Raw genomic sequence first — 23,507 nt, forward strand, 5'->3', positions numbered from 1 at the left:
GAATTTGAGATTTCTTGATATTTATCAACACTAACATGTATTCTTTCACTTGAAACTGATAAAATACAACTTGCTAATATTTACTCGAATTTATGCTTGATTATTTCACTCTTTTCAACTCTAAAAAGTCACATGGCTCAAGACAGCTTAGTAAATTGGCGGGAAATAATGAGTCAGAAATGCGCGAATGCGAAATATTGTGATTACGCACGCATTTTGCGTCGCGTGACGCGTATGTCCAACGCAGTCAAGGCGCATTCGGTATGTTGTTAAAATGTGGTGTAAACAAAACAAAAATTTGCAGTCAAAATGCCACTTAGATTTTTTAATTATTTTGAATTTTTGAGCACTGAAAGCAGACATTATAGATTCATTGGTGCAAAAAGATGCATATTTAGACCATGCACCAGATACAGCTTTTACAAGCCTGAAAGCCTTACCGTTTTAAAATGTAAGGATAATGATGCTCGAAAAGGTCCATGTTCTCTCCCATTACTCTGGCCTTAGAGATGAATTTGAAACAGCCTTGTGTTTGCATTTGAAGTGAAAAGGCACCTACTGCATGCCATGATTGCTTCTACATGTACTTCAAGCGGCATACCTTGTATTGAAAAGCAGAATCATATATTCCTCTCATTTCAAGCTTCCCAAACCATGTTGGTATTTCCTTTTTTTTTTTTTTTTTTTTTTTTTGCCTTTATAAAATCAATGCACTTCCAGAATTGAATTTGAGATCTTTAGAATGTGTGTGTAAGCTACCACTAAATCTTGGTTATAACCTGCAGAAAACAATAGCTGTAAATGTATGGACAGTTTATGAAAAATAGACAAAATCTTGTTTTTATGAGAAAATCCTGGTTTGTATCTTTGAAAACACCTCATTCAATCATCCATCTTACAGCTGCAACCAATCATTCTTTATATAAGCCACAATGCTTTGCAGGGAATGCATTTTTTTTTTTAAATTGTTTATATTAATAATGTGATGTGATATTCTTTTGTGTATTTTGCTCACAAATCTAAAGCTTCATTGTAAAGCATGGCATGACCCCTTATTGCTGCCTACCAATACATACTTTCCTGTATACCGGTACCTACATGTAAAACTAAAATGCCATGTGTGTTGTTTGCAACCTCTTGCATCCATGTCTGCATGTACGGCTTTAATGCCGATTATTTAGCTTTGCAATAAACAGATCAAATTATCAGATTAAACAAACCTATTTTAAGGTATTTATTATATTTAGTCAGTGAATCTACAGTTATGTTGCAATAAAGAAGATGCAAAGTGAAATCCCTGTTGATCTAAATAATAACATTTTGATATGAAGATTTTATTACTTCCCAATCCCATCCATTCAGATTAGGGTTGGAATATATTGCAAACCAACAAATTCTGGTAAAAAAATTTGAGTCGGTTGATTCTCTCACACATTTTCAAAATCCAAGCATTAGATCTGGAATTGGCAAATTATCAAATGATAATCAACTAAATTAGTGGAAAAATAATCAGTTTTGACTTCCAAACAGGCCTCAAAATCCTTTTTTGATTACGAGGGCTATTTGTGACAGACTCCATGAAAAATTGCCCTCGTGTGTATTTTGCCATTGACCATTTTTTTCCATGGGGAATATTTTGGGAAAATTGGGCGAACTGCCCTTTGCCAACTATCATAATCAATGAAAATCACTCAATTTGTTCCTTGTGACAGGTTTCAATGTGGAAACAGTGGAATACAAAAACATCAGTTTCACAGTATGGGATGTAGGTGGTCAGGACAAAATCAGACCACTGTGGAGACACTACTTCCAAAACACACAAGGTAATATGACATGCATGATCTGCTTGATACATTTACTTGTACAGATACGCTGTGTTGCTTGACAATATGAATTCCTTTTCAGTTGTGTCATTTTACTAGTCACATAAATAGCAGTGTAATGATCCATGACGAATCATATCTTTCAATTGGTGTAGCAAAAGACGCAGTGGTGCAGTCAAAGGAGGTGGGCAGGTGGAATTGCACCCTTATTCTCTGCCTCAAAGTGTTTACTTCAATGTCCATTGTTCCAATAAATGAGATACAGTTACATAGTGTTATACTTTTCACAAGATCTATTATTAATTTTATCTGTTTGCAATGGGTTTAGTTTACCCGGCTCTAATAATAATATATCTGGTTAAAAAATAAAATGGTATTGTCCTATATTGCATCCTTAGTCATATTCTTTAGCGGCATGTTAAAGTCATAATGTACGATCTTATAATATGAATTCGGTTAATTTTTTTCAAACCTGATTTTTTTGCATATTTGTAATGTTTACACATGTCACAACTTGCACCTAAATGGAATCAGCCAAATTTGTTGTGTTTGTAGGTAAACAGAGCAAATTCGACATAAAGTCATAATTCAAGAAATTATGACTTTATGTCCGCCCATAGAACTGCGTGTTCAACGGCCAAAATAACAAGCAGTGTTTCTTTCACGTTACCCCGTTATTTCAGCTCAAAATGGACAGAAACCATTCCCCAATCATAATACTAGTTTTATTTCAGCATTTTGAGTATATACATGTAATGACAAATTTAAAATTGGAAGGAAATCGTACATTAAGCCTTGAACCAAATTCTTATTGAAAATGGATGACCTAGCCACAGTTTTGAGGTTGAATAAGAATCTATTTGATATAATCCCAAATAATTATAATGATATCAGTACATTATAAATTCTGATTTTGTTTTTTGTGTAACCTCTTGAACACAGGTCTTATTTTCGTAATTGATAGCAATGACAGAGAACGCATAGGAGACGCCAGGGACGAACTGATGAGGATGCTTAATGAAGATGAACTAAAAGATGCCTGCCTCCTAATCTTTGCAAACAAACAGGTATTGATCAAGTATTTATTGTTTATTGCAATTGGCGTAAAGCACAGGCAGAACTTACTAGTGCTCACAGAGCAGAACTTACTAGTGCTCACAGAGCATTAAATTAAAGGGAAGCCCTACATACAAATTAAAAGCGAACAAAAATAAACTGAAAAGGGAAGCAAAAAACTGACAAGACATAGAGGGAAGTGATCTTGAATTATAGCATGTGAATTATGTGATGTCATCTGCATCCTGTCCTTAACTGAAACTCATGTACTGTGTCTGTTGTAAGAAGTTTCTTGACATGTTCTGCACGTTATGCGAACATACATGCTGTTATGGTAAACTGGTGATCATACACAAGTTTATATTTTGAGTAATTTGCCATTGTTTACAATAAACATCAGCTGAATCATTTGTTCTTTGTGCCCAAATAGTTAGTGATATTTGTCAGAATAGATGACAGGAAACTCAAGGTCACATAGAAAACATTTTAGAAAATATTTACATCATATATCTCCCGAGTCTCCATTCTGAATATGAACATTTGTACATACATGTAGTGTATTTAACCTTGGTGGTCAAGTGTGAGTGAGACAAGCAGTTAACAAATTCAGGAAACTATTCAACGCAGTAAACAAATGAGAATTCCATCTTGTGACAGGAAATCGCACAGCAAGGGCCAAGGCTCAATAAGTGAATTGATATTTTCATGAACATTCTTTTGATGGCTAGTTCCAAGACTTCTACCAAAATATATGCTTTAAAAGTTACTACAGGAGTAGGTTCAGGGAGGTACAACAACTTATGATGCAAATGTAGCATGGTTGTAATTTTGGTGTAAGTCTGTTTTAAGTGGTTCCCACATATTCTATTAATCAATGCTATTGCTAATTCTTACAAATTTCAATTGATAAATTAATTAGAATCAAATGATTAATAAATTCATAATTAGCAAGAATCAAGACTGCATCTCGTAACTTTGCTATGAAACCTTAACCCTGTGATGCAGGATTGGATGAAGTCATCAATTTCTTATGAGCTTATACATTGATCAATTGATAAGAATATAGACAAATCCAATTTCACTCATTCCTACACCTCAGTGGCAGATTTTGACAGGGTCTAATCCCACCTGAAATGTGAAATAATGCAGGCTTGGCAGAGATTTTAACTGCATTCCATCACCCATGTTACATATAGACAAAGGAGTGATGAAAGTTTACAATGCAATACAATACAAGATTTTTAAGCAGCTTTCATCCACCCTATTGGGCAGTCACAACACCAGTTTGGTGCGGATGGACCCCTGTAATAGATGAATGAATTCTGACCATCATTTGGCTTGTTGGATTTGTCTATATTAGTGAATAACATAATTGAAGGAACGCCCCTCATTTATAAATATTTTCTTTGGTATTTCATTTTAACAGTATCAACATTTAATTATAAAAATTTTGTTCATTTTTTTTTTTATTTAACTCTAGGATTTGCCTAATGCTATGAACACTGCGGAGGTGACAGACAAACTAGGCCTTCACAGTATGCGAAACCGGGACTGGTACATCCAAGCAACTTGTGCAACCAGTGGAGATGGACTCTATGAAGGGCTGGATTGGCTTAGCACACAGCTGAAGAAAGTCAACTGAAAGGAGAATAGAATGGCAGATTTGTGTTCTTTGTTGTCTTTTTGTTTGCAGGACTTCTTCCATTATGCAAACTGGCCTCACAGAAATCTTGGCATAATTAGAGAATGCCCTTAGCACTCTATTTTTTAGGGTTTGATTAAGATTTAGGAGTAGGAATTAGGGTTAGGATGTAGTATAGAATTAGGGTTAGAATTTAAGTAAGGATGTTAGGGTGCTAAGGGTATTATAATGCTAGTCATGTGATGCCAGTTGATTCAATGTACTTACATGTACAAGTTTGGCTTGCTTTAAGCATATGATGTAAAAACTGAAATCTTTAAAAGTCATAAGATTGCTTACTTTAGTGAAAAGAAAATCATTACGACTTGACAATTAAAGTGTTTGGACATACTAATGCCAGTGTCGGTAATCAGTGTTTGGGCCAAACTCAACTCTGCATCTATACAAACTTTGGTGAGTGCAATGATATATATTGCACCACAGAAAGCATGACATTTGAATGTACATAGAAATTCAATTATAAAAGGACAATCAAGTAAGGTTTTGTACAGAGGGAATTGCAATTGTCCGAATGCATCAATTGTAGGTTGCCTTGTACATTGTAGCATAACTTCAGCAATATCTTCTTGGTTTTTGGAAAACTTCCAGGAATTCAGAAGTTTTCATTTTGTTCACATTAAATGTTATTTTCTGTATATAATTATTTCTATCATATTTTAAAGTATACATCTATGCCTAAAAAAACTTAAGTGTTTTTTTTTAAATAAAAGGCAGGTGCCCTCCACAAAAACATTGTGAGTTTGAGCAACTATATTACTGATACAGGTAGTTGTACAAACAAGTATTATTGTATGACCAATCTATTGTAATGTTTTGTGGAGAGTGTCTGCCTTTCATCTCTTACATAAAAAAAAAAAAAACCTGCTCATTAGACTCATTAGATGCAAATATGCATGTATATAGATTCTATGGTATTAAAAACAACTAGTTAAAAAGATAAGAATGAAGATGAACTTATCTAAAGTAACCTGTGATTAAGAGGACACTTGCATACTGCAACATTAATTTTGTGTTGAGGTTTCCCATTCATGAATAATTTTTAATCCAAGAAATGTATATGTCTGGTATATTATGAAAGGCGCAAAAAGGTCATACTCATAAATGTAGTGTTATTACTAGGCACTTTCATCATCTTGTGATTTGTGATAACAGTTTCTAGAAAAAGATTTTAACTTAAACTTCATATTCTTTCTTTCTTTCAGTACTTTTTTTTATTAGTATTTGAAATAGATAAAGAGGAACAGATTACATACGTTGGGTCCAAATTAATAAACTAATCTGTTGGCTGTAGTATTTTTACTCTTGTTGAGGTCTTGACGTCAATATGTTGAGACAGCTGTGTGTGTGCATCTATGTGGCGTCTTTAAACTTCTGCGGGTGTATGTCATTACAGCGAACGAACACAATTTGAAGATGGGCCAAATGGAACTTGCACAGATTCGCCAAGAGTAAATATGCTATAGTGATGTAACTAGATATGAGTTGAATAAGTTACAATGCAAACTTCAGCAATTCTTTGAAAAATAATGCTTCAGAACTGTAAGAATATCACCGCCTGTGTACATTGTTATGGTTTCTTTTAGTTTCAGAAATGTTGCCTCCAGGTATGAATAAATAAACAATTAACAAACAAACAAATTGGATATCCTTGTATGCTACGTAGCTTATCAAAGATGATATGCATGCAGACAATTGAGTGGAAACTGCTTTTCTAAAAAGAAACATAACATTCTAACCTTACGCCAGTGTACATCGACTAACAACTCTTTTGACTTGACTCGTAATTCATTGGCCAATAAATTGCATGTTAACTCATGCTGTGGAATGTACTTGAATTTACATTGCTTGTAATCATTTTCCTGAGGGAGAATTTGTTCTGTTGGAACCTGCTGCAATGAACATGATTAGTAAATAAACCTCTTGTAAAGAACCAATGATTGTGTGATTTTAACTGATTTGATTTAAGGGGGTACTACACCCCTGCCCAATGTTCGAGGTCCAATGCCGTTATTAACCTTTTCCCAACACTCCAATAGAATCAATTATAATGGTCTGCATACTATCATCACAAAACAAACTTGAAAATGAACTTGTAATTATCATATTTTGACACATCTTCATATTAAAATGTCTTTCACACCATTATTCTCAACCTTATATCTGGGCATTGCATGCACAAACTGTGCACAATCCGAAATAAGATTAAACAAAGCATACAGATTCACTACAACAGTGTTCCATTAAGGGGGTACTACACGCCTGACCAATTTTGAGCCTATTTTTACATTTTTCTCAAAATTATAGCGCATTGGTGACGAGTAAGATATGTATATTATAGGGGCAAGGACTACAACTACTGCACTGAAAATTCAGCAACTCAAGGCAAGAATTTATTGATTCATTGATCAAATATTGGTTTTTCCTCATTTTTGACTAACTCCATAACTGTTGTCTGTGCTGAAATAAAATTTCCAGTGCAGTAGTTGTAGTCCTTGCCTCTATAATATACTTATCTTACTTGTCACCAATGCGCTATAATTTTTGAGAAAAATTCAAAAATAGGCACAACAATATTGTACGTACAATACTCGGAGACTTATCTCTCCTCAAGGACAAACAATGAACAATCATAACGCTTTACAAACAACAAACTATTATAATCCATTAAATAGTTTTGATCTTTTCCTAGCTACATTATGTGGAGTCTCATTGATAATTGCACGAGATAATTTGTCATGCAGTTTGGTAACTTGGTCCAGTTGTACAGGTATTCATGTAAGTACACATGTATGTACATTGTATGAGTGGTTTATGATGATTGATGAAGTGAAGTCATCTATAAAACATGCATGATATTTTCACAGAATTTTACTAAATTTGAGCTGCCATGCTAGCTTAGTGGAAGAATTGTGTTTGTAAAAGGTGGGGCATGCCCAGCTGATTGCTGTAGTATTTAGTTGATGGAAAATTCACTTTGTTTCTGTCTTATTTATATTTTTCAGATAACAGCTCCTAATTTGACATAGGCGAGGTTTGCATATTATATCCCATTCTACAGCAACCCATAGCAAATCAAAATGGGTAATTTTATGAATGTATTTGCAAAATTGTTTGGTAAGAAAGAGATGAGGATATTGATGGTTGGGTTGGATGCTGCTGGTAAGACAACAATTCTCTACAAACTCAAGTTGGGTGAAATAGTCACAACAATTCCAACAATAGGTAAGAAACGTCGGGTTAAACTGCATTTCTCTCTGCCAATTTGTAAGGGCTCTTGTACTAAAATTTCTGATAAGCTAGAAAATTTACTGGGAAATTTTGCTTAAAAATTAATATGGCTGTTGCCATGGAAACTGCCCTACTAACTTTGAATTATCATAATAGCTTAAAATTAAAGAAGCCTTATTAATAATATTATGAAGTGTGATACAAACTTTTGTACTGGCAGAAATTGCAACAACAACATATGGAAAAGGGTCCATTTTTGGCCCCTTCATGAACTTCAAGAGGTCATAAGGTCAAAAAACATAGTTCACATAATATTGACTTGTGATCCAAACATCTGCCTCAATAAATTGATGTACTTTTGAGCTGGTCCCTCAACTTTATTGATTTGTCCATGAATTTAGGTGAGCTATCAGCTATGGGACGAGAACACACACTAAACGAAGGCTGCATGAAATCAAAATGATCAAGTGGTTCTAGAACAAAGTGTCAACAAATTCATGTACATGCACACACAGTATTATGATATTGTAACTCCTATTGTGAAAATGAATGATAAAATATGACATTTATCTCCATATAATTTATATCTATGCACAGGTTTCAATGTAGAGACAGTGGAATACAAAAACATCAGTTTCACAGTATGGGATGTAGGTGGTCAGGACAAAATCAGACCGCTATGGAGACATTACTTCCAAAACACACAAGGTATGTAAAAAGCGCAAATAGATTCATCAGGATTGTCCATTAACATTATATGAAAATGTTCTTAAACAAATCCAAATAAAGATGATGTTAACATACCTCAATGACGTTTTGTGCTGTGTCGCAGCACTTTCTCAAATTGATGTCAGCTGCTTCCTATTGGTAGCTGACGTAAATGGCGCTGTCAATAACTGATCAGTTTTTGACAGGATTTGGTTAAGAACATTTTCATATAAAGGTATGCAAGATGGTCTGGTGAATCAATGGTAGGAAGATGAACTGATTATCTGTTTTAACTGTCTTTATGTTTAAAAGCTACCAAGTTTTCATATACTTTTACCTCAAGTTTGTGTAGTGACATCGGCGATTTACAGTGACTGTGCTGTAAGCGTGCCAACAAACCACCCATTTATGAATGTGTAAATGTTCTGTGGGATTAGGTCTGACAGCGCAGGTGATTTGATACTACAACCAGCAAAATACACGCCTAGATCAATACTAAATATTACGCACCTAAATCAATACTCAAGGCGAAATAAAATTTAGACATCGCGAAGTAGAAGATGACCACTACAGTATTTTGCAAGGATGATTCACACTGACCGATATGGCGCTGTTTACAGCATAAAGAGGAAGTGGGGTTCTGATTGGCTAATTGAATCCCCTCACCTTATCGGCACCTTGTTCGCCGAACAAGCTGCGTAGTATTGGTCGGCCAGAGCAAAAGGTCTTTGCAAAATAGTTAGCATAGGTTCAACTTGATGACATTCACAGGCAGAGTCTTAGCCAGAAATCAGAAACCACCCGTCCAAGCAGATAGCAAAATTTGACCCTCAAATATAAAACAACTTGTCTATACCCATGGAAGGGTCACTAGGGTCAAATATGTCCTGATTTGGCCTTTACATGTCACTCTGAATTAGTCTCAAGTTCATACAACCTTAAAATCATCTGTTTTAGAGCTATCACATCTGTAAAATCCATTAAATCCACCCGTCTAAAATTAGATTAGGCCGTCTAAAAGACAGGTGGACGCATGGCTGGCTAAGACCTTGTTCACAGGTTTAGTTATTTCAGGTGTAACATTATAATTATCTGTAAGTATCTCCCCCATAGCATGTGTGAGGCAGGTGATAAATATCATGCTTACCACGATACCCATGTATCCATACTCCCTGACAACTGATTGCTGAAAATAAGTTGTCAGCTGAGCTGAGGGTTAGGGCAATTGATATACCTAATCTGAAGTCCAAGCGTATGCTTCATATAAGTCTACATGAAATTAGCCTATTGTCAACACTTCTGTAAACAAGATGCCAGCTTGTCTGAAATGAGAGGTTTTCAACCAATGTGTACTACCAGCCATGACCTATGGAGCTCATACTAGAACAACACTGTGAAGGCTTACTTGAAGGCAATACTGAAACCCTACAAACTTATTTTATAAGCTGTCTAATAAAGACAGTCTTTACCCATTACAATGAAATAATCTTTGTGTTATGGTAAACCAGTGTTCTCTCTTTTAAAATGGCCTCGATTTATTTCACAGTGCATTCATTTATCTCTTCTCCATTGTGTATACCACCACTATGCAGGTCTCATCTTTGTAGTTGATAGTAACGACAGAGAACGTGTAAGTGATGCGAGAGAAGAACTGATGAGGATGCTTAATGAAGATGAACTAAAAGATGCCTGCCTCCTAGTCTTTGCAAACAAACAGGTATGATTCCGTTGTGGTAATGAAGGCCAGCATGTAGTTTACATGCATTTTGCCCTTTGCGTCAAACACAGTGGCAAAATGACTTTTCTACAGTATCAAAAGTCGGGGACAAAAGGTTGTGAGGAAGAATAAAGCCAAAACATTGTTAAATCATTTGAGCCTTAATTGTGGCATTTATCACCAAAAACATGTGATTATAAACTGGCCCTGATTATAGGGAACAAACCGAAGTTTGATGGCATCCTATAAATGAAAGTGCTTTCGTTAGAAGGCTGACCCCTCCATGAAATGTAAGTGTGAAATGTTGAAAATATCATCCCAGGAAGATGAACTGTGACTGATATTTAAGCTATTTTTTTCACAAATGTAATAAGATTTACCCCCCCCCAACTTCAGTTTATAGAACATCATCAAACTAGGTTAGTTCACTAAGAAGTTCGTGTCATTTAATTCAAAGTGCCAATTGATGTCTTGTCAATGGACACACACATGATTTGCTAACTGCAAAACTAGCACTTTTGTCTGTTTGATAGAATTTTCAGTGTTGACAAAACTCAAATCTCAAAATCTGAAGTTGATTAAGCAATACATAACTGGGGGTAGCGTCAACCCTAACCCTGCTAAATCCAACATAATCCAACATCCAGGGTGCCTTCCCTTCAGTGACACGGAGGGTGAGCAGCACGTAGGCCACCTCAAATCAAACCACCTCTAGGGGATAAGGAAGGGTATTTTGGATTTGTTCCTGACACTGAAGTTGTTGTTTTTTCTCTCCTTCCAGGATTTGCCAAATGCAATGAATGCCGCAGAAATCACAGACAAATTAGGCCTTCACAGCCTCCGAAACCGCAACTGGTACATCCAAGCAACATGCGCGACGAGTGGAGATGGTCTTTACGAGGGTCTGGATTGGCTAAGCAATCAGCTGAAGAACGCAAAATAATCACACTCACCACCCTCACTAGGGGAGGGGGATTTATTAATCACATGGCATGTAGTCTTTGTGCAGTCCTTTTTTACATTTTTTTAGTATCCATTGCAAGTAACAAGGAACATAAGAAAATAAGATGTGATATAGGTGATGTTGGTAATTTTTGAGATAATTATGGGAACTCAGTGAATGAGATAAACTTCCAAGATTTCTTTGTTAAGTTTTTGTTTTCTATTGGAAGATAATATTGCTACTCAAGTACACTTGGTGTTATGAACATCACCCTTGTCACCTGTTACAAGCGCTGTTTGCCTGAATTCCTTTGACAAAGCAGATGCACTCGGCATAGATTATTAATGTGAATATATATGTGTCAGAAGTGTGATCATGCAGTATTACAATTTTATAGATGATTGGCAAGTTGTGCATGCTAGATTGGCCTTCTAACATGATGTTTTTAGTGCGATGATATTGGAAAAGGAATTGAGGTCAACAGTCAAGACTGCTATATATTTTGTTCTTTGTTAATTGCAATGTTCTATACAGAAGAAAATGTGTTGGTTTGACGGCATATCACACACTATTTAGAACTCATTGTATGTAACACTTGTATAATAACCAGAAGGTAACACAAAGGAGGGGTGTAATATCAGACTTGAAACAAGTCTATTATAAACCAGAGGGTAACAATATGGGAGGGATGATAAATAAGACTTGAAACAAGTCTTAATGTGAAGATGTTGGTTTGTATCTACAGCACTTCAGGTTCTTTGTAAACTTCTATTCCGTTATGTCATTTATTTGTTATTTGTAATTTTGGTTCTCTGTATTATTGTTGCAAGTTTTTTTGTTATGAGAGGAACCAAAATTAAATATTGTAACATTAATTGTGAATTTAGGTAATTTTATAGTGATATCTGACAAATGGTAAAAAATAATAAGTATTTATTTTGAGAAACATTACAGTCTTGTGAATTTGTCACAATCCTTTGTTTGCTTCCAGCTTTTAGTACAAAGGGTTTTGTAACAGGGTATATACTGCTTGTAAATGGGAACCAGTTGAATATTTTACATAATTGGGATATGATTTCTTGTGGAATTAATGCGGGCAGGGTGGGTTTGATTGTACAGTGTCTTGTTTACAACAAACTGTATGGTTCTTAACTCATTGCTAGTCTTCTAATCTAACTCAGTTTAGATTTTAGTAGAGTTTTGTTGTCCATTTGCAGTGGATTGCAAGTTCGGTCATAGTGAAGTCACACGCAGTAAACTGATATTGGGCTATTCCGGTTTAAACCCACAAACCCTGTATGGAAGACATGACCTTAATCTCCTGCACAGGTTGCAAATTGATACTCCCTGTGTGGACGATTAAGGTCATGCCTTCCATGGTGTATGGATTTAAACTGAAATAGTCAATTGTTGATATTAACAGTGTATCAGAATGTGACGTAACATGATTAACCACCAAGTGGTAACTCTTTGTTTCTTTGACAAGGTGGGAGCTCCTTTTTGAGATATGGATAAAAAAATGTGATAAATATCATGTATGATAACTGCTGGCTGTTCTTACAAAGATTCCCAAAGCATTGACTGCCTAAGCCCATTTTTAAGTCCCCAAAACTTGTAACTTATTAGAGGCCTTATAATGGGGCTAGGCAGTATGTGGCAAGTGATTGTAATAAAGCCCATGCTAGTTGTGATGTTTTCTACAAAAGATGCATAATTATGAAGCATTTTGTTTGGGGTTTGTAGCATATTGAGGGTGTTTTCTTTATTGTAACCAGGATGATAATGGTTTCACATGTTGTCACAATCAGTGTCAAGTGATTTACTTTATAGACTTTGAAAATATATGAGAAGAAACTTGATTCACACAAATCTTTTTTACAAGAATCTTGGCCGAAATCTATTTTCTGACTCCACCAAAAAGTCTGATAGGGCATTAATAATCACTGTTCCAAGTTGCAATCCAAACTAAAATTCATATGTCATTTTGTATCATTTTTCTTAGATAACTAAAAAGGGAGCATAACATTACTAAATATGCAACTCCATTTTGAAAGTTTCCATGGTTATTTTGTTTTTAATTGGGCAAATTGATAACATGCCCCAATATGCTGCAAACCTGCAAATCAGCAGCCGAGTAGGTGATTACAACTGTAGAATAGATGTGGGAGATTTTAGAAAATCTGGTCTTTTTATTTATAGAAAATGAACGGAAATAATTGGGGGAAAGCTTGTCGTACATTGTGGAATATTGTAGAACTATATAATCTTATTAAGGGGTACTACACCCCTGTCCAATTTTGTGCCTATTTTTGTATTTTTCTCAAAAATTATAGCTCATTGGTGACAAGTAAGATATATATATGATAGGGGCAAGGACTACAACTACTGCACCGAAAATTCAGCAACTCAAGGAAAGTGGTTATTGATTTATTGATCAAATATTGGTTTTCCCTCATTTTTGACTGTAACTCCACAACTGTTGTCTGTGCTGAAATAAAATTTCCAGTGCATTAGTTGTAGTCCTTGCCCCTATAATATACATATCTTACTTGTCAATAATGCGCTATATTTTTTGAGAAAAATGCAAAAATAGGCACAAAATTGGGCAGGGGTGTAGTACCCCCCTTAAAATAACTTAAATTGAAGTTTGTATGAAATCAGTATGTACAGTGGGTTCTTTTTGTTGGATGTTGGGAGAGGCATGTTGTGTTTGTGTGAACTATCAATGCACAGAATGGGATATTTAAAGAAAGTTATGTAACAAAAATCTTGAAAATGTTCTCTGCAAAATGTGTTGAGAACAAAAAAATAAAAACAGCATAATAAATTTAATTAATTTGGATGGGCTCTTAATTCTGATTTGGAGAGCTGGAATTATATGCTATTTTTTGTCAGATTTAAATTTTAATTATGCACTAGATTCAAGAAAAGAAGTTTATAGGTATTGTTAACTTGTAATACTTGGCCAAGGTGGAACTTGCCTGTTGCATCCATGTAGCGTACTATGTGTATACGCTGTGTAAAGTGATCTTCTGGACCATGTTATACACATGTTTATCGCAGAGCTACAAGCATGTTGAGTATTCCACCTTGGCCAAGAATTATTTTGAAATGCATTATAGTGTGTATCATGTTAACCCCAGAGGTCCAGGTACACACATGAATTTAAATGGGTTTATACTGCCTTATTAACACCTCATCATTGCAGTGAACTTGGCAACATGGTATGTGCTGCAAAGCACTATTTCCCAGCTTGGGTCAATACATTAAAGTTACGGGGGTGCATTATTAGCAAACCGGTTGATGTCACATCCAGAAAGAGATTTAGTAGAAACTAGCTTTCGCAGTGCCTCATAACCAGATGTTTATTTGCAAGACTTGTACAGTGAAACGGGAGGGAAATTGTTGTATAATGTATGGATGGGTGTGATAACAAAATTAATAACCACAATGTTGCATCAAACCTCAAGGGTCATTGATAATTTACACATGGATTTGAAAACAAATTACGATTCAGTTATCTGTAAATAGAGTGTTCATTTGTTATTTTATTTTAGACATTCCCATTGTTCTGTATTAATTTGATATAGCAGTCATAAAGGTAAGGGGGGATCGTGGCATGTTGAATAAACAAATTTCGGAATGGAACTTGTGGAATGCTGCTTTCAAATAATCCAGTTCATTTACACTGTTCACTTACATCTTTAGGTAAACCTCATAAGTACACAATTTTGAAAAGATAAAGAACAATCAGCATTGGTGCTTTGTACAAACCAATGATTTGATCTACGTGTAAATACGGGATTCATATTTGGACCAAAGATGATTATTATGATTGGATTTCCTATATAGCACAAATTATGCTAGACAAATTATCACATTAATCTGTTATGTGTGGACACAATGGTGGTGCTAACAGGTCCAGTCTTGCAAAAGCCTTTTCAAATTTCTTTTTGAAATGTGTTTACAATTACAATCAGAATTCCTATCATAACATTCACAGTTATTAGGAATACTGATTTTGCACAAGTGAAGAAACATCAGCTGTTTTTAAATCAATTAAATGCAGAACCAGAACCTGAATAGATAAATGTAATCTAGTCCATGGTCGCTCTGACTGAATCTGCAAACATAATTGAGATGTTGATTATCAAGTCAGAGAAAACATACACTTGTAAATTCAGGTTTTTTGACGTACTGGCAGAGTAGCTGAGTGAAATCATGACTAGGTCCTTTCTTAATAAATTGTGAGAAACAACTTTTGATTTTTTTTGGGAATTTTAAATCATTGTGGCCAGCACCACCAAAGTAATGTACCACACAGACATTTTTTGATCAATTTGAATATATTTTGTTTCCCTGTGACCCCACATATTTATCATAAATATTGTTTTAAGTTATCAGCCTCAGTGCGCAAGTAAAAACCTGCATACATATCATAGTGAATGTTACTATTTGGATGGGGCCAATGTTTATTAAATATTGTATTGTATCTGATTAAACCTGTGTTAATTTACATACCTAGAATTGTGGCTGAATTATGACATGGAAATAAATAATGGGACAGGATGAAAGATTTTATGTTGTGTTTCTTATTCTGGTGTTATGAGTGTGAAGTGTTTCTTATTCCAGTGTTATGAGTTTGAATGGGTAGTCCTGGAATTTTTCACATTGAATCTTCAGGCCAGTATTCATTCATTTCCAATGTTATTCACATAAGGGCAAATTAAAACAAATTTCTTCTGATGTTGAAAATCTACAGAATGCAGTTGAGTTTTATTTTAATACACTGGCGAAGTTAAGTAATAATTGGATTAACTACCATAGCAATAGGGTCAAACAATTTTTGAATATATAGAGTTTATGCAATAAACCAATCGGAACGGTATAACAATTGAAAATGGCAGCCATGCTGGAGGACAGTTCTAAGATAGCTTAAGATAACAGAGGGGCAGGTCTCTAGATCGATTCCACAACCGTTCATACCTACCACACGTTTTATTGTATTATCATGAAAATTTTCCCGTGGTACCTTATGGAGGGCAGAATTTTATTTAAATGAGGATGAATCTGTTATGACGTCGTATTGCATACCCTCTATACCGTGCTGCACTGGTATTCAATCTATGATTGCAGACATCCACAGGTGATGATAGCAACCTGCTTGTAGTGCTGCGCGATATATTCAAAATTTGTGATTTGTTACGTAACTTTGCCAGTGTATAATTCATTCATATTTTGATTATTGCAGATACCACTTGCAGATTAATAAATTTGTGCATTCGTACCGACAATGGGCCACAAAATGAATCGGACTACCGATACAGGTGACAATCTTAAGACTGAAAAAATTCTGGAAATTATATTGTGGATAGAAACTACTTTCTTGTTTTGAATGGTGAAGAATTAAAATGAAATAAATGCTTTCTGGCAATTTCGGTGTGAATAACACAAATTTACTAATGCCTGCAGGACCTACTAATTTAATAAGTGTGGTCTAATTGAAGATAAACACCACACAAGATAACATTCGTCAAAACAGTTAAAATATACTCATCAAATGATTTATTTAATTCCCACATGTATACAAATTTTAAAAACCAGCAGAAATGATACGAAACAAAATAGCAAACAGGAAAGCACAGTGCAGTACAAAGTTCCTATTACTACACAAGGGAAACAAGTTGGCTTTTACACAATTAAGGTATACAAATATTTTGGGTTTTACTATAGAGATACAATTTTACCACAATGACACATATCTGAAACAAATGTGATAAAACATCAAGAAGAACAAGCCTTGACCAGAGTCAATTACAAACAGTTTGGAACAGCCATATTAATTCTGGGCTAGATATTGCTTCTATGCAACTTGTGCCCGTAACATGTGTAGATGCGTGTCTCTTGCCCAAATCATTATACACACAGCAAAAGAATTAAGGTACCAGTTATGTTCACACACGGTCTGTATATAGTAAACAAAAACAAATATGTGACCGGCTCTGACAAAACCAGGAACATGTCGCATTTGTAACATTTGTTACATTTCATGATTTGAATAAAAATGCAAGCACATATAGACAATAAGCTTTAAAATGATACCAAAATGATATAAATAAAGGGTTCACAAATAATAACTCCCCCCCCCCCTAAAATAACCAGACATTTCTTTGCATAACTTGACATACATTTCGTTGATTTGAAAAATCTAAAAACCTGTGAATAAAGGAATCATTTTTCTACCCTCCCAAAGTTTTTTCTTTAAAAAATCTTGTTTTGGCCAAAAATAATCACATTTTTCAAAAATGATGCTTTCAGAAAAAGTTGCACTTTTTCACATCCTATACATTTAATGTACAAAAACATTCTCGATATCAATGTTTTGATTTACTTAATGGTGTTTTTGTTTTCTTTAATTTTTTATGTATACGATTACCCAGTCACCCATGCATTCATCTTGCAGTATAAAACAATGGTTCATTGACATGTACAGGGTTTTTCTAGAAGATTTTATTGAGCCGGTGTTTCAAAAATAGTAAAATCAATTTAGGAGTTACAAAACATTTCTTTGCATAACTTAACATTCATTTTGGTGATTTGAAAAATTTAAAAACCTGTGAATAGAGGCATCTTTTTGCTACCCTACCAAAGTTATCCCTTCTCAAAATCTTTTTGTTTTGGTCAAAAATAATCAAATTTTTCAAAAATTTGCACTCGTCAACCTCCCATACATTTAATGTACAAAACTTTCTCGGTATCAATGTTATGATTGATTTAATTGTTTTGTTTTCCTTCACCTTTTTGTCTCTGAACTCTTAGTCACCCATGCAACCATCACGTAGTGCAAAATAATGATTTGTTGAAGCAAATTTTGACATAAATGAGGATGTTGAAAAGTGCAACTTTTTCTGAAAGCATCATTTTTTGAAAATGTGATAATTTTTGGACAAAACAAAAAGATTTTAAGACGGAAGAACATTGAGAAGGTAGAAAAACGATTCCTTTATTCACAGGTTTTTTAATTTTTCAAATCAACGAAATGTATGTCAAGTTATGCAAAGAAATGTTTTGTAATTTTAGGGGGGAGTTATTTTTTGTGAACCCTTTATATCGTTATGAATTCGGCAGAGTGACGAATCGAGAATTTTGATCAAATTGAGTTTTTGTATGCTTATGTTTCAGGTTATCTTTTATTTCCACCAAAAATTAATGATAAATCTTACTCACCAACATAGTTATTGAAATTTGGATTTGGACGAATCGCGCCTAAGTGCGATAAATGAATTCGGCAGAGAGACGAATCGACGTATACTTAGCTGTACAAATCATGTTGATCTATAGTATTGTATAGCGGGAAACCCTGAATTTTCTATATTGCATGTCGTATACTAATATATTTGATACCAACGTATAGCTGTAGGTATCTTCTATCCAGTGATACCAAAATAAGTACAAACATTTCCCACATGATATTGCTGTGGTTTAATAATGTGAGTGCCGGCCCGTGAAATTGGAAAATCCCGGAAAATCATACGCAAAATATACATGTAGGCCAATATTGTTATTTTTGCTTTAAAATTCTTGAGTTTTTGCTAAATATTACAGTGATGACTATTTATAACTTATATAGCAAGTTAAGTCTACGTAGCCTTAGGACAACCAGTAATTTCTACACAAAAGCCCCAAATCAAGAATGTGTGCTATGGTTTACACGTACATGTAGTTCTATGCGTATTCGACCTCTTTCTGCGCAGTGGTAGAGACATTTTGGATACAGCATAAAGCCGAATAGCTGTTAAAACGCATTTGGGGGATATATCGATTATTTCAGAACATGCAAGTATTGCCAATAATTCATGTACATTCACTTCTATAATATACACTTCAAATGAGTGCTCACGAATGTTCTAAATTTTTAGAAGGACCAATGGAATGGTATCAAGATTTTCAATCGCCGTTTACTCAGAACAGCAATTTTGCGTATTCGGCACTCTGCCGTATTCATAACGATATGTAGCATCCATACTTTTCAAGATATGGGTAATTTTGTAAATCATACCTTGATATTTTTGCCAAATTACTATTCTGAGTAATGGGCCAATTAGTTTTCTGCCTTACACAGGATTGAATAGGGATTATCATAGTTCAATTGTTTCAAATTTTTGATTAAATAAACCTTTCTAAATAAGTACTTTCGAGAGAGAAAAAAAACTAAGGACTCAGCGGGGATTGAACCCCGGTCACTGGATTACGGGTCCAGAGTCAAACTCTGGTAGTACAGTGGTTAGACTCTGGACCCGTAATCCAGCGACTGGGGTTCAATCCCCGCTGAGTCCTGATTTTTTTTCTCTCCTCAAATTTTCATGTCAGTTTGCCCGAGCCCCAAACACATCATTTAAATCATAATTTCTCAGGCTTGCATTGTTTATTTTACGATCCTCGCATCTTAATTTGTGTCTCGCATTGTCTTACACCCTGCTAGGGTGAAGCATATATAGGCCACCATTATTTTATATTTACTATTAATATAGTCAATTATCACTTGAAAACTTCTATATAGGCACTTATATTAGGGACTAAACATACATGCATGTACAACATAACAAATTAACTGAAAAAAATAAAAATCCTCACCAGCTATACAATATTTTTACAAAAGGTTGGTTTTGTGCTTTTCTGACAACAAATAAAATACAATAATTATAGTAACATATAAAACAGTACAGAATAAACAGCTTTCCCTTAATTTTGCAGGTTATCTGGCTGACTACATAATAAAATCACATCTTGATTATACAAAATAGTATTTAGATATTTACAATTATATATGAAAATATAATTTAATACCACCAATCATTCTATATAATTTTGCTTATAATATTTTACATAAATTTTATATTATTTTTCTTATAATATTATATCACTGAATAGATTCATCAGGTTTGTAGATATACAGATTGAATAAATTTCTTTTGTACAAAACCAGAAATAACTCACAATTGACGGTTTCGTCTATCATGGTCGATAGACATCTTCAGAATGATGATGGCAGATCCTCACCACTTCCGGTTTGCCGAATCCTGACCGTAGATAGTCAATAGGCAATATAAAATTTATGTATGAAAAAGAGCAAGAGGGCACCATCCGTTTCTGGACACGCTTATAGTAAGGAAAGCGGATGGCTCGGTTAAGCTACTCGTTTACAGAAAGGTCACACATACAGACCAATATCTTAATTTCCAGTCCCACCACCCGATACACCACAAATTAGGTGTAGTCTGCACTCTCCTTGACAGGATGAACAGTATTGTTACGGAAGAGGGAGACAAGAAACAGGAAGAGGAGAAGATCCAACAAGCGTTAAGCCGGTGTGGCTACCCCCGTTGGTCCTTTAAACAGGTCAAAGAGAAAATGGCAAACAAATAGGTTAAGCCAAAGACCAAGAAGGACAGTAATAACAAGTCAAAAGGTCTTGTGGTAGTCCCGTACGTGGGACTGTCACAGAAAGCTAACAGGATTTTCCGCAAACACGGCATAGCCACGGCAATGAAACCAAATAATACTCTTCGCAAGATACTTGTGCACCCAAAAGACAAAATCGACCCCTGTAACACTACCGACTGTGTCTATGAAATTCCGTGCACAAACTGTAACCATTCATATATAGGTGAAACCAGTCGCAAATTCGAGACTCGTCTCAATGAACACCAGAAAGAAACAACTAGGGTGTCCAAGACCAAGCAAAACTTTACTCGTCAAACTCGCAAACAGTCAAAATCGGCCATAGCAGATCACGCCGTGCAACAAAACCACATCATTAATTGGAACAATGCCAAAATCCTTTGCAAAAGTGTGACCCCAACTCAAGACACATAAAGGAATCCATCTTGATCAGGAAAAGGGGAGCCAGCGTCATGAATAGAGACGAGGGCGCCCACTTCTTAAGTCACATCTATGATCCTCTCCTGGCTGATACACCATCTACGGTCGGGATTCGGCAAACCGGAAGTGGTGAGGATCTACCATCATCATTCTGAAGATGTCTATCGACCATGATAGACGAAACCGTCAATCGTGAGTTAATTTCTGGTTTTGTGCAAAAGAAATTTATTCAATCTATAATATTATACAAAAGTGTTAAAATACCACCATTTATTCCATATTATTCACCATATACTGTTTAAGTGCCAAGTGGTAATTTTTGCGTACAGTTATTTTCGCGATTAGGAGTGCGAGTCACAGTTTCGCGAATGTTATTTTCGCGATTGCCCAGTTCTTCCCTATACTTGCAATACATTATTGCATATATTCGCGAGGTTTTATTGTTGCGGTTGGAGCTCTAATCGCGAAAATAAAACTCTCGCAAAAATGACCACCTGTACAGTATTCCATATTATTCTGCTATTTCATATTTAGCAGTCTCATACAAATACTTTCAGAATACTTGTCACTTTGAGATTGGTAGTGATGTCACTACAATCATATTCTAGTTTGTATAGCCTTGGAACAACGGCATAATACCCTCGCATATAAAGCCGACATAATCGTAACATTCACAGAGACCCATCATATTATGATGTCGCTTAAGTTTGTTCGGCTTATATAAGGCGGAAAAATAAGACTCATAACACTATGTATTGATATAGAATGGCGTGCACACTGTTGGGTGCAGTGCTTACGCTAGGTGTGCGCTGCGTAATGTGTGACTATCGCACGCTTTTGTGAATTTACGCAAGCGTGAGTTGGGACTTTATTGATGCGCGTTGGAACAAAAGCCGAATAATTTCCGCTTTATATAAACCAAACAAACTTTAATTACCAATCTCAAGGTAACAAGCATTTATTTTCAGCCTGTAGAATTAATTTATTGCAGTTTTTTCAATATTTTACTTCCATTTGCACAATATGTAATGGCGCACATGTCACTTTACCCAAGGGTTATTGTGTCCAAGTCCCATTGAAATCCACCCAAGTATGTAGGACAAATCAATAAAAGCAGCCAAGGTTCAACATTTTTTGGCCAAAGATAAACATTTTTTGGCCAAAGTTTAATTTTTTGGATACAGGTTAACATAATTTTCTGTGCATACACAGAGCTCATTTTGGAGTCCTTTTTCAAACTTTGTTTGGCAGTGACAAAACCAACGTCACCAACAGGAAACACTTGTTTTTTGTTCGGCCTAACCCCAGGTAAAATATTTGAGCCCAAAATGTTTCCTTAAATGGTATATGAATAAAAATGTGATAGCCTCATCCCCCATGGTAGTACCACCCATACTGTTCTATGGGCTCTTTTGAACATGTAATACATTAGGCCAAATAAAAAAATTAATTTGTTTTGCATCTGCGTCCCTCCTCACTTTCTGGGATCACAGTCCATATATTTTTTTTTCAATTTTCATGTTACATTTAAAAGTTTTTATACCGTACTTAAATAAACAATGAATGAAAGAAAAGTTTAACCAATTTCTCACAACTTACTTGTTTAGCTGTGGTGGCTACAAGTTTATTAGTCAGCATGAATTACTTGCAAGTATTTTTGTGGAACTCTAAGGGGCCTAACCCCGCATAATCTTTAAAAAAAAAAGGTCTCATCGTTTTCCTGGCATATTGACTGCTCAATGCCAGAAGCGGGTAAGTGCAATAGATGTGTAGATGAGTATAATATATTGTGTGTAAATTGTCAAATGTTCACAGGGCAGCTATTACACACTTCTGGCAATGAGCAGTCGAGATGCTGAAAACTGCTAGAGGAAATATCTCTCACACACAATTGGCCTGTCACACCATAATGCAAGTAAATTTGAAATGACAGCACAAGTTGTCATAACAACATGTTAAGAATACCAACACATGTTAAGAATCAGGGGCGGATTTAGGGGGGGGGCGCAGCCGGCGCGCGCCCCCTCTATTTTATGACTAGCAAAGGGGCGCTGTAACTTAAAAATACAAAATTGTAAGAAATTAAAAAAAAGGAACAAATTCGCCATGAACAGCAAACAATGGGCCAAAACCGTTGAGTTTTCGAGGGGGGTCGACCAAAAGGCGCCCCCTTTATTAAAAATTCCTGGATCCGACCCTGAGAATGCCTGGCTTATTGCCAGCACATGTTAAGAATGCCCGTAAGTTGTCCTTATAAATGTATTTTGATGAAAATTACAAATAAAGTAACACAATGGCTCCATTCAAATCTCTCATATTAGAAAAAGTTTTGCTATGTAACAAGGCAAATCACCCAATATTTGAACTGAGCTGATGCATAGCTTTGAGAGGAATGACCATTAAATCAGAGCAAGCTCATTTGATGTAAGAGACTCAGAATATATTAAA

At 35.2% G+C, this 23,507-nt stretch overlaps 1 protein-coding gene across 2 annotated transcripts in view; it reads left to right on the top strand.

The window, feature by feature from the left end:
• LOC140151549 (ADP-ribosylation factor 1) overlaps positions 1-15,751 on the top strand; it is a 29,876-nt gene extending 14,125 nt beyond the window's left edge. The window contains exons 2-5 of one of the 2 annotated variants that reach the window (XM_072173933.1): positions 7,584-7,803; positions 8,407-8,517; positions 10,110-10,234; positions 11,016-15,751. In XM_072173933.1, the coding sequence (XP_072030034.1) occupies positions 7,659-7,803; positions 8,407-8,517; positions 10,110-10,234; positions 11,016-11,177 (543 nt within the window). In that variant the 5' untranslated portion in view covers positions 7,584-7,658 and the 3' untranslated portion in view covers positions 11,178-15,751. Of the gene's footprint in view, positions 1-1,712; positions 1,824-2,765; positions 2,891-4,359; positions 6,516-7,583; positions 7,804-8,406; positions 8,518-10,109; positions 10,235-11,015 lie in introns of those variants that run through there. The other variant, XM_072173932.1, reaches the window with a different exon arrangement.
• The last annotated feature ends 7,756 nt before the right edge of the window (positions 15,752-23,507 follow it).

Source organism: Amphiura filiformis, chromosome 4 (assembly GCF_039555335.1).
Source record: "Amphiura filiformis chromosome 4, Afil_fr2py, whole genome shotgun sequence".
NCBI classification, from domain to species: Eukaryota; Metazoa; Echinodermata; class Ophiuroidea; order Amphilepidida; family Amphiuridae; genus Amphiura; species Amphiura filiformis.